We start from the raw sequence: 15,816 nt of genomic DNA on the forward strand, positions 1-15,816 counted from the left end.
ATTCTAAACTTGAAAAAATCAAGTAGAGACTTAATTGTATAAATTTCTAGAACTATTATGAAATAATATATATTATATTTTTTAGGGGGTAAAATGAATTTTTTCATTAATAGGGCTATCATATTTTTTTTCTATAAATAAAATGTTATGTCTCATATTTCTCTCTACATGTTATGCACTATTTACACATCAAATACACATATACAAATAAGCAAATAAGAAAAGAAAGAGATAGCACTCAAGATATAATTCTTATCTCTTTAAAATGGTTTTAAAAGATTTTTGATTTGATAATTTGTGTGTGGATTATTATTAACGATCGAATAATTAGATTTGACTTATTCTTGTAATAACCTTGTTCATCTAGACTAAAAAGAATAATTGTTCTTTAGATAATCTTCACACAAATTTTAAAGGACCATATATTATCTAATATGATTTTTGAGACTCCTAATTTTTTTTTTAAAAAAAAAAAAAACGATTAGTGTTTTTCGCTATATTTTATGTATTTTGAAAAAACTAACAAATATGGATGTGGGTTCATCATCCTTAACTTTTAATTTCTCATTATCGATTTTTGTCTACCATGATTCAACGTTAAACCAATGAATTTTAATTATTATTATTAATTTCAATAAGTCAAATCTTAACTTGACATTTTAATTATACCAAAATTTTAACAGAGTTTTCCGAATGTAAACATCCTTCATCATTCACAATTAACACAACTCAAATATTCAATTTAATTATTCTAGATTATTTTCATATTCCATCGTAATCATTATGACACTTTTATTATTCCATATTATCGGTATGACTAGAATTTAAGAGAGTAGTAAAAAAATGAACAAAACATTTCTCTATTTAAAATAAAAGGTGTTAATTATACAATGATATTACTACATGATTATAAGACTTAAAATATTTATGCCTATTAGTGTTAAAATTTAGTTACACAACAAAAATCATTTTCAAAATTAAAATACATAAGAAGTTTGCAAAAGTCCTTATTATAACCTTAATACTATTAAAAACTAAAGTAATTTATTGCTCGACACAAGCACGAAGAAATCCTGAAACCAAAATTTGATTACTTCAATTGTAATACCCAAAAACTCTTGCCGTGGAGCATAGAAAGACATGAAATGCACAAACTTCATGAATCTTGAGATCTAAAATCCATCCCTAACCTTGGGATCAAATGTTTTCCACCATTAAGGAAGCGTTTGTTTTTGCGTTTGTAACTGCGTTTTTGGTACAATTTTAATTATTTTTTTTTACTAAAATTAAGTTACGGTGTACTTTTTTTGGAATCGTTTTGATGTGCTGATTTCAAAAATGATTTTTAAAAAATGAAAAAACATCATTTGGCATGTATTTCGGCACGAAAAGCTATTTGAAAAGCAACCGCTACCACACTGCCAAACACGCTCTAAAAAAATCCTTTCCAACAAGGAGTTTATATTCATCATAGTCATCTGTTATTCTTTATGTCAATGCACTCAATTTGAATATCCTAAAAATACAAAAATATGATTAATAAAGTAATGTTTGCTATAATAATATTAATTTTTTTATTCTTTTTTTTCCTTTTATATATGGAGGATTATGAGAGATAAATGCTAATATTACAATTACAAAACAAAAGGCAACATGGTCTTTCATTGTTGTAGTTGTTGTGGAGCTAGAACTTGACGTCCCCTTTGGGTTGCTTAAAAAACTAAGTTGTTTGGTGAAATAAATTGCTTATTTATTTATTTATTAATATATTTTTGACATGCTGCTATCACATTATTTGAGTTTTTCACGCAATCACATATAAAATATTATTTTAAAATTAAAAAAAAAATAGCATCATGGTAGATTTCCTATTTAAAAAAAAATAATGCTTGCGGATAAAAAAAATAAGATTTTTGTTGAAAAAATAAACAAATGCATTAACAAATAAATGAGTCTAAAGTAAAAAGAACGCATTTTTTCATACTTATTTTCAAATTATGAAATTTTTTAAAAAACTTTTAATTTATTTGTTGTTGGCCTTTTTATTCATAAAACATATTAGCATGATATGCAAAGTTTTTAAGATAATTTTCTAAATAACAATAACAATGTCTATTTGTTATTTTTTTTTATTGTAGATATCTTATATAATTTTTTTAAAAATTTATTCTGATATTTTTCATATAATTGCTGAGAAGATGATTAATTTATTATTTTTTTAATTGAAACTTGCATCCATGATCATGATAAGTTTTTACTTAAAAAGTACTTCTCATAAAGAAAACATGTTTTCATCAAAATAAAAAAGAAATGGATTAATAAGATAATTAGTTTTTTTAAATATAACAATTTTCCCTATTTAGTTTAAAAGTTTTTCTTGATTGTTGTTTGCTTTTTATTTAATGAGTTATGTTTGTTATAAAACAAAATCATTTTTGTTGTAAAAAAAAAAAAGACTTTAATCAAAAAAAAGATAAATTTCAATGAAAAAATACATTTATGCTCTATACTTTTATTCATTGTGTTTCATGCAAATATTTATATTTTTTATCATCAATATAACTAAAACTATATATTTTTAAGAGATAATATTATTAAACCCATCCAAACCCATGATTTAAGATTAATTAGTTGGGAGAGTTAACTTAATTTTATCTAGATCAATTCAAAAATATCATCACTTTCAAATAATTTTTTAATAAAAAATATTAAATAAACATTTTTCTTTCAAATTTTTTTTTATAAAAAGTCGAATATTCAATGGACTATCTTGTTTAGAGGTCAAACCAGGGAGATCACTATATTGATTCATTGAAATAGGCCGAGTTTTATTAATATTACAGAAAACTACCCAAGACAGCACATGGACAACTATATAGTAGTATAACTACATGAAAATGATATAGCAAATAAACTATCATACTACTCATGGCTCTGACAAATCAAAGATTGATAAATTGAACTTCAAAATCCTAAAACAAGAATTTAAATAGTTTGTTCCTAGTCAATCATGGATTAAAACTTGAAATAAAAATATCACACAATTTTAAATCAAAGTTGAAATAAAAGGAAAGGATAACTTGAAAAGCTAAATTCTCTATGGCAATATTGGGCGGTTATGGAGATCCGAATCATGAAATTGGATATCCATAGTGAATCTTGACATAAAAAAAGGTTTCAAATGGCCTTTTGACTTTTTATAGCAATACGGGACTTTATTTAGCTTTTAGGAATTGGTATGATTTGCGAGGTCTTTTTTTTTTTTTTTACGTTTTAAAAATATATTTAAAAAATTTTAAATTTTTTTTATTTTCTTTTTACTTTAAATTAATATGATTTTATTGTTTTCAAAATTATTTTAATGTTATAATATTAAAAATAAATTATATATATAATATTATTTGAATATATATATTTTAACACACATAAAAATTATTTAAAAAGTAAATATTAACAAACAAAACTTTAAATGCCTTGGAATTAAAATTTAAAAACCATGACCCATTAAAGCAGCGGTACATGTTTGCTCTTCCATGCATGTCAAGTGGATCCGTGAATTCTTTAGCCACATGCCCCCCATCACACATCCACTTCAAAAAAATATGCATAGTCATTGGTAATTGTTTACTTTTATTATTTTTAATTTTTAATTTTAATTTTAAATCTTGGAGAAAAAAACTGATTAGATTTTGTTTCATGTTTTATTTGAGGGAAATGATATCATATAGTATAGGATTAGATCTTCTATTTCAATTATGCAATTATGGTATTTTGTTGCTTTACCAACAATTTTTGCTGGGAAAAGATTGTCTAACAACTTGCTTAATTCTTGAGTTTGAGTCTATCTAGATGGAGACTGACAGCAACTTTTAGTCACATAAGGTAACCTAAAATTTGGCCAGAAACTTGTATTAATTAAGCGCGGTTTGTATTTTCTGAATTGTTTTGATGTGCTGATATCAAAAATAATTTTTAAAAAATAAAAAAACATTATTGACATACTTTTTCGGCACGAAAAGCTATTTGAAAAGGCAACCGCTACCACACTCCCAAACACCCTCTAAGTGGAGTATTGGAGTTGCAATGTAACTACTCTTGATTAACTATAATTAAAAGGAAAAGGTATTTTTGTAGCAGGAATTACTATGAATTGTGAATGTTTTTATTATAAATTGACTGAAAATTAAATTTAATAATATTTTTTATATGTTTATTTATTTTTATTGGGTTATCAGTAGATAATAGATCTAACAAGTTAACCTAAATTGATTCGAGTCGATCAAATATGTTAATCATTTTAATATTAAAAAAAATATTATTTTTAATTTTTCTTAAGTCAAACTATATTTTTATTAGTTCTTAACTAGTTTATATCATAGCAATTTTCTGAATTTATTTTTTAAAAATACATTAATAGCATTTGAATATTTTATTATATATATATAAAAAAATTAATCCACTTCACAACGGTTGACGAGATATGATACAGTCCATTTCTATAACCAAATATAAAAGAAAAGAAACGAAACAAAAAAAACCATGGTATTGGCTTTACTGGACCAACTTTGTGATATGGTAGTGTGGCCCTTATGAGCCTGGACATGCTAGGCCTGTGTTGAATGGGCCTACTTGCAGCCATAATGCTTTCCCCATTATAGCCTTTGTCCTCTTCACTTAGCTCTTCACTTTTCTAAATGGAATCATGATTACGCACCACTTTTTGTATACTTAGAAAATACTACTAGATTATTTACCCATGCTGTTGGCGCAACTTAAATTAAATTTTTTAATATAAAAAAATATTTAAATACTACTACTGTATTTTAGTAGATAATTTTTAATACATTATAATAAAACGTAATCAATGAATTAAAACTATGATGTTGTTAAATTATGATGTTGTCATGAAAGCAAAACAAAAATATTGATTTCTATTCACAAATTAGAAATTTTATTGATGTTAAAAATAAATTTTAAAAAAATAAAAATATTTATTTAATATATTTTTAAATTAAAATATCATTAAATCTATTCTTTTGTTTTTCCAGATTTTGTTGGTGGTCGTTTCTAACTATTCGCATTTTGCAGAGTATCTACTCTTTAACTACAGCACCAAAGCTACAACATTGAAGGAAATAGGCATATTTTACAAATAGTCTCAATATATATATAAACTAACAAATTAGTCCCGTTCTTAAGATTTTGCTAATATCAACCCCTTTTCGATTAACAAAGTAACATAATAAAGATGTCTCATCTACTCTTTTGTTTTCTAATATAAATGAATCATATAATAGTATCATAGCATTTCATTGACAAGAGCGATTTTAATAAATTCAGTACTCTGGCAAACTGAGCTGATGGGGACGAAATTGTTTAGTCCAAGGAATGTAAAGGGAAAAAATCAGCCAAATTTAAGAGATTGGAGACTGATATGTTCATAAATATATAAAGCAGGGACTGATTCTTAATTACCAGAAAAAGGAAAATGCTTATCTTATAAAAGAAAAAGGACATGATCTAAGGTAACGTGACGTGTAAGGCTGAAAACAGATCAGACAAAAAACAAGTAACGGAAAATCACAAGACTCTCTCTTTCTCTCGCTCTGTCTCTGTCTGTAACCAGCGAATTTAGGGCATAAATAAAGGGAAGGAAGGACAGGAGACCTTATTCATAGACAGTTGCATTATGTTAGCGCTGAATGCAATAACCTTTTTTATTTTTTTTGAAAAAAAACCGCTAAAAATAACCTATTTATCAGTAATGGAACAACTCAATCCTAACCTTTTCCTTTCCTTTTCTTTTGTTTTGTAAGGTTTTTTTTTTTTTTTTTTTTTTATAGATAATTGTTATCTATAAAGAGAGGAAGTAAAAGAGGAGTGGTGGTTTTGTTGACATTTTCGACCCGGATCCGACATCGTCGGACCAACCTACCTCCATCACCCGCGCCATTCCTTGGAACCTCCCTCCCCTCCTTTCTCTTCGTCTTCCGGTTCGTGGTCAGAGTGGTGAGGGAGATCGATTCTTTCTGCAAAACCGAGGCTTAATCTTTTATATACAGGTTGGTAATGTTCTACTATCATCATCATCATGATCTCTGTTTCGTTGAATGATGACATGTTTTTCTTTAAAAAAGATTTTTTTCTATGTACGATGCATGGCATTGTGATTTACCTGGATTTTTCTAATCTGGGTTTTGTTCGAAATGATCATTCATCTGCAAAGGGATTTTCTTTTTCCCTTTACTGTATTACAATGATTTTCTGTCTTTTTTTTTTTTTAATGTTTATTTGCGGGAAATTTGAAAATTTAATTCTGGATTAGGGGTTAAATCTTTTTTTTTTTTTTTTTTATTTCCTTGTGATCATATTCATTTGGATTTTAATGATAATATATATTCTTATCATTCACTTTTCCGTGTATCTTCTTTATCTATTTTCGTGTGTATGCATTTCCATTTCACGTTATCACGTCAAACGTCAACCTTTCCATGATTTTCCTTCGATATGTTTTCTTCTGGTGTTGTACCTGTTTTGTCTTCTTTTACCTTATTTGATGGGGACCCCTTGCCATCTTTTTCTTACATTTACTTCAGCTCTCGCATTGCAGTTTCTGATTTGAAACTGAAACAAGTGCTTCTTTGAAAGTGAAAAGATCCTTTTCTTTCTTACATGGTTGGAAGTTCTTAGGACATGGGTCAGATTATTTTATCCATCTTTTTATTTAATTCTGTCTTGCAGTTGCTAATCACCTGCTCGACTTGAGATTTGATGCTTGGACGCTAGGTTATTTAGGAGGCTGGTCTGAGATTATTGCTTGCAGAATATTTTGTGAATTGTGATCATAATGGTTGCACAAATAATTTTCTCTAGAGTTTTGCTGAACTAATTAGTAGAATTATACTTAATTACACAATCTCCCTTTTTAAACATAGCAGTTTTTGCCGCAGCCTGACTCCTTCATCTCTCAACAAATTTGATTGTATATGCTTGTTTACATATGTTCACATACTGTACGTTGAGTTGCTAGAAGACTGTTGAGTGTGCTAGCACTGTGACTGGATAATCAGCACTACCTAGTTAAGAAATTGTAGGGAATATGATTGTCTTAATAAGTCATTTATTTGATCTAATTTTAGATTTTGTTCTTTTACATTTTTTGGCAAGCATGTGTTTTCAAACATCAGATTAGTCTTCAAGTTCCTGTTTATGGGCTCGAATCTCTTGTGAATAGTTTTTGCTACTGGCAGGATTGTGTAATTAGGTAGCTAGAATGGGCAGCTGCGTATCAACACCACCAAAAAAGATTAAATTACATAAAAGGCGCCATCGCAAGGGCAGACATCTAGTGAAGATATCCAATACTGTCCAGGATGGAGGTAAGAAAAGGATTAGCGATGCCAGATGTGTGAAAGATTTTACTGTTAGTCAATTTGTTCACATGAATTTTGAGAATGGTGCAGCTACCAGGTGCAGAAAATCTGGAGTCTCCAATTCGACATTCCATCTCACCCAGTTGCAATGGCACCTCAGTCAAGTGGACTCTGACGGTACTTTTTTCCATCTCATTGTGTTTCAATGCTTTGACCAATTTGGTAGACATTTTTTATGAAGAAATGGAATTCTTGGCCAATTTCTTATAAAACAGTGTGATTTTGCAATGACTTCCTATCTTTTCTTCGTAAGTTATATGCTTAAAATGGAAGCAGCTGAAGTTCATTACGCATGCATATGCCCATCGAAATTCACAGAAGATTTTAAGGATTGATAGTCCAAAAACTGTTCCTTATTGTTCTGTTTTGGCTATTCTTCAAACTTATGGATGATTCCCTTTCATCCTCGTTCAAATTGATCATCCTGCTGATATACACCTTGTTTAATTTTGAATATTTAAATTTTGGGCACCTGGTGCCAGGTGAAATATTAGGAATTCTTATTTTAATGCAGCAAGAGCAAATGTGAAAATTAGCTCTTGATTTAGTGTCATTCCTTTCGGTTTTGATATGCATGTTCTGGTTGCTGGAATGCATGTGTATTTACCAGTCTGGATTGGTATCCATCTCAAAATTTGAAGTGAGCGTGAGATGGAAGCTCTTCTGCATTTATTAATGCGAAATTATTGTATTTGTTTCTCAAAATATAGAGTCTTTGCGTAATCGTTATGTTTTTTTTTTAAGGGGTCCATTGATTATTGATGTTTATGATACATTAAAACTTACCAATTTTACCATCTATTCTTTCTTGTTCTGAATGTTTAACCCAGTGGAACAATCTTTCAGACCATTATATAAGATCATTACAACCTTTATTGTTGCCTCTGTAGTCCCAACAGGGTCCACAGACACCTGTACATACTCTTCTAACTGCTTAAGAACATGGCAATTGACTTTTAAGAGCTTTTGTTTGCAGTAATCCAAGAGGAACCATGGTTTGATACAGTCAGTATTCTGGAGTCAGATTCTGATGATGAATTCTGCAGTGTGCTTGGAGGTAGTGAGTGCTGATATCTCTTTAACTACTTTCATGAAATGGTACCCTCATTTAATGAAGATAAACAAGGGTGTTTTTATTAATGATGAAGTGATCTCAATCAAAAGCCCCCATCATGTTTTTTCATTTAATCTCAACATATAAAACTGAGATAAAATCTACCTTGTACTGATTTCTTCTGGACATAGTGGTAATATGTCGAAACACCCTAGCTAAATGTATTTATAGATACTTTATATTGAAAAATTTCCTGCCATGTCTCCCTTCATCAGTTGCGGTTTAACATGTAGAGTATGTGGTAAAGTAACTCCAGTTGTTGATTTTAATGTGAAATGATTGTTCACTAGTGTACACTATATATATATATATATATATATATATATATATATATATATATATTTTATTGCAGACCGCTTTTCATCAGTGGGTTCTACAACTGGGAACATCTCAAGCGGACAAGTGCTTCAATATGAAAGCTCTTCATGTTTTGTGGATGGCAGTTATAAATATGAAGAATACCATGAAAGTTATATGAAAATAGATGGATCAAAAGCAGGAAAAGATGAATACAAGGAATCCAAAGGATTTGCAGTTATTAGTGCTCAGGGTTATGATCTTTCACATTTTAGTAAAGCTGATGAAATTCGGAGGAAGAAATTATTAAATAATTCCTACGGAAGCTTCAAAGGTCTAAAAGATGATAGACGTGACTCTCAGGAGAATAACTTGAAGTCAGGTCGATCTCGATTGGTTCCTTCTGTAAGTTTCAATGACAAGATTTTATCTGCTTCAGCTCCAAAAGGGAAGCTAGCAGTTTTTAGGCTTTCTTTTAAGAGGAAATCAGGTGATATTGGGGAAGAAGCTAGTGAACACTGTAAGTACTCAAGTTTTTGTTGCACAACTGCAATTCCACATTTCTTTATCAACGTGTATTTCCATGATTTTCAAGCACCACTTCTCTCGTTGTCTAATTTTATTATCCGAATATAACTTAAGGTTGCATGAGTTTTCTCTCAGTCTATATTTCTTTTAGTACAGTATTGAGCCTCAATTTTGGACTTTTCACTTTATTCATGTTACATGCAAATGGGTAACTTCGCTAGACATTCAAGTTTATGTGCTTGTAAGTACATGGATTGCTGACATAGAACGTATTACTTGTTGATATATATGTATTCAGGTCCATCAAAAAGATTCTTGTACCGTCCTAAAGCAGGATTTATTATTCCACGTGCCACGGGAGAGAAGCCAACTGCAGGATGTTGGTCTGAGATTCCACCCTCAAATTTCAAACTTCGTGGTCTGACCTATTTCAAGTATGCCATCGACTTACTTGAATCGTCCTTATTTGGTGGTCAAGCTATTATTACTAGTAGTTATTCTATACTTTGTTCTGTGATAGGCAATGATATAATTTGGAATGATTTACAATGCAGAGATAAGCAGAAGTGCCCTGCTCCAATTCACAGTCCATACACTCCAATTGGTGTTGATGTATTCGTCTGCCCAAGAAAGATAAATCACATAGCTCAACAACTTGATCTTCCAAACTTAAAATCAGATGGGAAACTCCCTCCTCTGTTAATAGTAAATATTCAGGTATATGTTTCTGATAAATCATGGTAATTGCTCAATGTATCCTCTGTGTCCTGCGAAAATAGCTATTATAATTTTGTTGACTTGGAAAGTCAGCAGTTTCTCATGTTATATTGAACCTTCTTGATGCTTCGCAGATGCCAACCTATCCTGCTGCAATGTTCCTTGGTGATACTAATGGGGAAGGGATGAGTCTTGTGCTGTACTTCAAGGTTTCTGAAAACTTGGAGAAAGACATTTCTTCCCAATATCAAGACAATATCAAGGTAACTCCGTTTTAAATTGTGTTTTTTTCACCAGCATGCTTTATTTCAGCGATATATATATATCATAAGGTGCTCAACTTATACTCGCTTTTAAGGTTTACTGTAAGAAGCTAACCTTTCAGTGCAAGTGTTATGTTTATTTTGGCTTCTTATGTCCCATGATGTTGCAGATGCCAACTTGATGCAGAACAAATCAAGGAGAAGTTTGTAGTTTGCTGTGTTTAGGGTTAAGGAGATGTAATCTCTTTCTTTTAATAGAACTCCACTTCCATTACCAAAAATTGAGAGAGCGAGAGCGAGAGAGCACTACTAAGCATAGTGGAGACTTCATCTACACGATATGTTTGTCATCAGATGTTGACTTTGCTTCAACAGGTTCCCAAATCATATGCTCTTCAAATAATTTTTTGATGGGTGCTGAGACGGACTCCAGGATTCTGAGCTTTGTGTACAGTATCTTGTTGATTAAGATGTACAGCATCGAGTGGATTGTCTAGCATTTTGGGACAGATCATTGAACTGGCATTAGATGTTGACTTTGCTTCAACAAGGTCCCAAATCCCAAGCCCTCAAATAATTTTATCTAGAAACCACCACTCACTCGAACATTTGGATTCAGACAACTTTCGTAGCATTATTCTGTTCTCCCAAAGGACTACTACATCAAGGGGAACCTATAACGTCATGGCATAATGACAATTAAAAGGGTGATTTCTAGTTCAGTAGGGCCTTTGGGTGATAATCATGGAGAGAAAAAAAAAAACGAGAATGGAGAATATTCATATTGCGAAGAATCATCTGTTTTCCCTCAATTTCATTGTATGAGGAAATCACTATAATATTTCATCATAAGTACTTCCAATGACTTCTTGAAAATACTCTTCATGCTGTTTTAGTTTGTTTTCCTGGGTTTCAACACGCTCTGTGTTCTCTTATCTTTGGTTGCTATTGTCTTGGTTGACTGAAATTTTCTTTCAAATGTGACAGAAATTGATTGAGGATGAGATGGAAAAGGTCAGAGGTTTTGCAAAAGACTCAACTGTTCCATATAGAGAAAGGCTAAAGATCATGACTGGGTTGGTTAATCCTGAAGATCTCAATTTGAGTTCTACTGAAAGAAAGCTTGTTAATGCTTATAATGAAAAGCCAGTTCTTTCTCGTCCCCAGCATGAATTTTTCAAGGTAAAGCACGGATTAAATTATTTTTGGTTCAGCCAAATGTCAAATCAGTTTGCAGAAGATGAACTATACTGTTGAAATTTCGTTGGATAATAACAGACTTGAGGTCTTCTTTCTCATATTTTGCTACAACAGACAGTAATTACTTCCTAGTTTCTTTCTTCTGTTTTTGTTGCCACTGTGAGATATGCTAATATTCCATCCTACTGTTCATGCAGGGTCCTAATTACTTTGAGATTGATCTGGATATTCATCGCTTCAGCTACATATCAAGAAAGGGACTAGAATCATTTCGAGACCGCCTGAGGAACGGAATACTTGATATGGGTCTAACTATCCAGGTGATCAATCTAACTTATCACATGCATTCTTTACTGCAGAACATTCAAGCTCGTCTGGCGTCAGTGTCTATCCAAGTTAAAGTTTCCATATGCTAAACCTAAGATCACTGCACAGATAGAACTAACCCCACCTTTATCACCTGAGCTAGCTGGTTCTACAAGGTTGCTTCCTATTTTTGTTTTTGTCAAAGTTTTATTCTGTGCACAAGAGGAGGATTAAGGAACTGGATAGTAAATCATTAAGGCTATATATACTTGATCGAGAGCAGTACTCTCAAGCTCATTCTGGGGTCAACATTTTTCTTGTATTAACAGGCACAGAAACAAGAAGAACTTCCGGAGCAAGTGTTGTGCTGTCTGAGATTGAACAGAATTGATTTTGTGGATCGTGGTCAACTGCCGAGGCTTATGACCATTGATGATGACTAATATGGATATATTCCTGCATATACCACTGTTCAATCATGGAAGGAGTTGAAACTCCTTGATCTCTAATAATGAAAAGGGGACATATGTTTATTACGTGATGCACAAGTAAATAATGAAAATATAAATATTGTTCTTGTAATAATTTTGTGTTTATATTTTTGGATAAACACAGTTCTTAAAAAAATTAACATATTTTTGAATTGTTTTAATGTATTGATGTTAAAAATTAAAATTTTAAAAATAAAAAAAAATATATTATTTAGATGTATTTTCACATGAAAAGTATTTTGATAAAATAATTGTTACTACAATACCAAACATGTCTTAAATTAATTAAAAAAATATCCTTGATCAAGTAAAAAAACCTTTTAAATGTTTATAAAGGAACAACCAAATTATTGAGGAATAAAAATGACAATTCATGGAAAATACTTTAGTGAAGTTGTGTTTTTGATAAACTTTTGTTATAATAACACAATTAGTTTCATTAAATTGGCAATTAAAGATTATAATTCTCAATCGAAGTATTCATTAGAATTAAAAAAAAAAAATTAAAAAAAATAATATTCAAACTAAGAAGTGTTGATCAATTTAAAACTAACAACTCCAAGCACCTTAACATTTTTTGGGCAAAGTACATATTAATCCCCCAACTATCATCCAATTCTCAATTGGGTGTCCAAACAAAAACAAATAGCTAGTAGACATTACCCAATTCACCTTCTCGATAAAAGTTTTTGCCTTTATTATCAAAAGGACTCAATCCTGTCATTAATTTTAATTATGGTTTTTGTGGAGTAATGTAAGATAGATTGGGATTCAATTGAGAATTATTTTTTCTTTCTTTCTTTTGTACCAATTTGAGAATCATGTGATAGTTGGAGGACAAATCGGGCACTTCACCCTATTTTGTGTAAAAAGATTTTTCTATTTTATTATTTAAGATTTGAGTTAGTTGATTTATGTGAATTCAAAATAAAGATATTTAAAGAATTTTTTTTTAAAAAAAGAAATAAAATTTTTAAATGAATCAACTAAATAATGAATTATTCATCAAGTTAATTAACTTTGAATTTAAATTTTCATTTTTAATTCAAGACTGTTTGAAATTGTGATAATAATTATAATTTAAAATATTTTTACTTAAAAATATATTAAAATTATAATTTTTTATTTTTAAAAAAATTATTTTTTTATATCATTAAATTAAAATAATTTAAAAATATAAAAAAATTAAATAAAATAAAAATTCAAAACTTTTAAAAATATAATTTACATCACGTTTCAAACAATCTATCAACATGTGTGGTTTTCCGAGATATGGGTCAGCCACCGAGAACCACCGGATCACTTAAGTTTAATAACTGTGATTAGTTTTTTCATTTCCAAAAAAATTGTTTAAACAAAAAACCAAGAGAGAGCGCCTTGCTGGCGTTCCCGTACGGCACCTGCTCTCTCTCGAGACTGAATGGGATATTTATTACATTCAAATAAAACGGCAGGGATACAAGCGTAAATATAGAAACCGTATAGTGGCAAAATAAAAAGAATGAAAATTAGGGTTGCTCTGGTATAAATAGAAGAGTGATGGCGAGCGGGCAAGATCTAAATCACGCCCAAGGCCGAGCGCTTCCCTCTTTAGTTAGGGGTGGCGTGGTATTCCACGAGAGAGGTTTATCAATATTCGTGGCGCACGTCAGTGCGTTGGGCGCACAATAAGAAACAGGGAACTCCATGGCCGCTTTGCTGCTCTAGTCTTTGCAGTCAAGGCGAGGGTATTGTCCTACATCTTTTCTTCCTTTTTTTTCATATTCTTTTCCCATATTTTTTTTGGCTTTTAATTTTGCACAGAAGTTATTTTCCAGAGATTATTATTTGTCAAAGTATTTTTCTGTGTGTGATCGGAGAAAACTCTTCAACAAATAATATTAATGATTATTGTTTTCACTTTTTAATATTACCAAATAATTTATTGGTTTTTGAGAGATATTAGAAAATTTATGGGTTTTTTTATTCATATAAATGGTTTTTCTTACAATTAAATTGTTTCTCTTGACATGGTGGTTGTTCTTGATATCAAAAATCATGGAAGTGATATTTTTTTATTTTTATATAGATCTGGATATCTATTCATTTGGGCACTCAATATTAACCAAATATATTTTCCTGAGGTGTCAAGTAGTAAAGAAAGTGCGAGTAATTTTGAAAATTTAGAATAAACTCAATTTAATTTTAAATAACATTTAATTACTATCATTTATTTACCTTTTGTTGGTTTTATATTGGAATTGTTAATAGCTTTTATAAAAGCAAGTATCGTTCAATTTTCAAAAAACATGAATTATATGTCAGGCAAGGGTTATATGCGGCCACAACTTTTCTAATAATAAGTGATATTTGATGTTTGTAAGATACAGAAGCATGAACATGTTCTACTTGAAAACAATGGTTGATCTGTCTAGAAAAATAATCAAATGAATCAAAATCTAGAAAAGTAATCGATAAATAGTTCCCACACACTTCAATGGAATAAAAAGAAATTAACTTTACAATTTTTCTTTGTGTTCTTAGTTCAAAATTTAAAGACATGGATTATTTTTGAAAGGTTGTATGGTGAATAAAAGAACGATGGTTGATCTTTCTAAATTCAGAAAAAGAACTTAAAAAACAAGAAATAAAAAAGATAAAATCCTATTAAAAAAGAAATTCCTAAAATTAAGAAATTGAAAAGTGTCCAAATAATAATGCGAAGTCCCAAACCACATCATGAAAGATACAAAAACTTTAAAATCTGCACACAAGAGTAACTTACAATGTTCTTGTCTATTCTAAGCCACTTACAATACTAGTTAGAGGTCTCTCTCTTTGAATTTGAAATTGTAATAGAGGAAATAATTTAAAGTTTTTTTTTTATTTAAAAATAAATTAAAATAATTAAAAAACATTAAAAATTATTATTATTTTTTCAAATTTTTTCAACTGCGTTTCCAAACATTACCGATAATTTAACATGACTTCAATTCTATAACCATGTTTAGTATAATTAAGAATAATTGATTCCAAACCAGATGGGTAGTTCCACTGATTAATCTTTGAGTGTGTTCTCCAATAATCACTAGTTTGAGTTTTCTCGTGATAATTGGAAGCTTACATAAATTATTAATTTCAGGACTCGTGTTAGAAGTTGGCTCGGACACCTATAATAATAATAATAATAATAATAAAAGAATAGTTGATTTCATCATGAGGTTTTTTTCCAAGTATCACAATCCAATGTATGCCAACATTTGTCATTGTAATTCAAGCATCTGGTGGTTAAACAAAAAATAACATTCAACAGTGGTTTAGGATAGTTAACTTCAACAATGTATGACAGCATAACAACATACATAATATTATGCCCAATATGGTCATCTACTTAAAAACTGCCAGCTTACCAAAATGTTAGGCTAAAACAAAATATATAGTCTTACAGTTAATTTCCAATAAGTTGTTAAGCTAAACCAACTCCAATT

At 30.0% G+C, this 15,816-nt stretch overlaps 1 protein-coding gene across 1 annotated transcript; it reads left to right on the forward strand.

The window, feature by feature from the left end:
* Positions 1-5,950: 5,950 nt before the first annotated feature.
* On the forward strand, positions 5,951-12,510 carry LOC118062045 (uncharacterized). Its single transcript, XM_035075724.2, has 11 exons — positions 5,951-6,062; positions 7,251-7,379; positions 7,464-7,550; positions 8,410-8,490; positions 8,900-9,364; positions 9,671-9,806; positions 9,927-10,089; positions 10,224-10,352; positions 11,340-11,534; positions 11,750-11,872; positions 12,188-12,510. The coding sequence occupies exons 2-11, from the start codon at positions 7,274-7,276 to the stop codon at positions 12,299-12,301; spliced, it is 1,599 nt and encodes a 532-aa protein (XP_034931615.1). The 5' UTR covers positions 5,951-6,062; positions 7,251-7,273; the 3' UTR covers positions 12,302-12,510.
* The last annotated feature ends 3,306 nt before the right edge of the window (positions 12,511-15,816 follow it).

This window comes from Populus alba, chromosome 17 (assembly GCF_005239225.2).
Source record: "Populus alba chromosome 17, ASM523922v2, whole genome shotgun sequence".
Taxonomy (NCBI): domain Eukaryota; kingdom Viridiplantae; phylum Streptophyta; class Magnoliopsida; order Malpighiales; family Salicaceae; genus Populus; species Populus alba.

Coding starts and splice junctions, on each gene's coding strand:
- LOC118062045 (XM_035075724.2), top strand. CDS start 7,274: ATGGGCAGCTGCGTATCAACACCACCAAAAAAGATTAAATTACATAAA. Junction 7,551..8,409: donor CAGTCAAGTGGACTCTGACG/GTACTTTTTTCC, acceptor TTTTGTTTGCAG/TAATCCAAGAGGAACCATGG. Junction 11,535..11,749: donor CCCAGCATGAATTTTTCAAG/GTAAAGCACGGA, acceptor CTGTTCATGCAG/GGTCCTAATTACTTTGAGAT.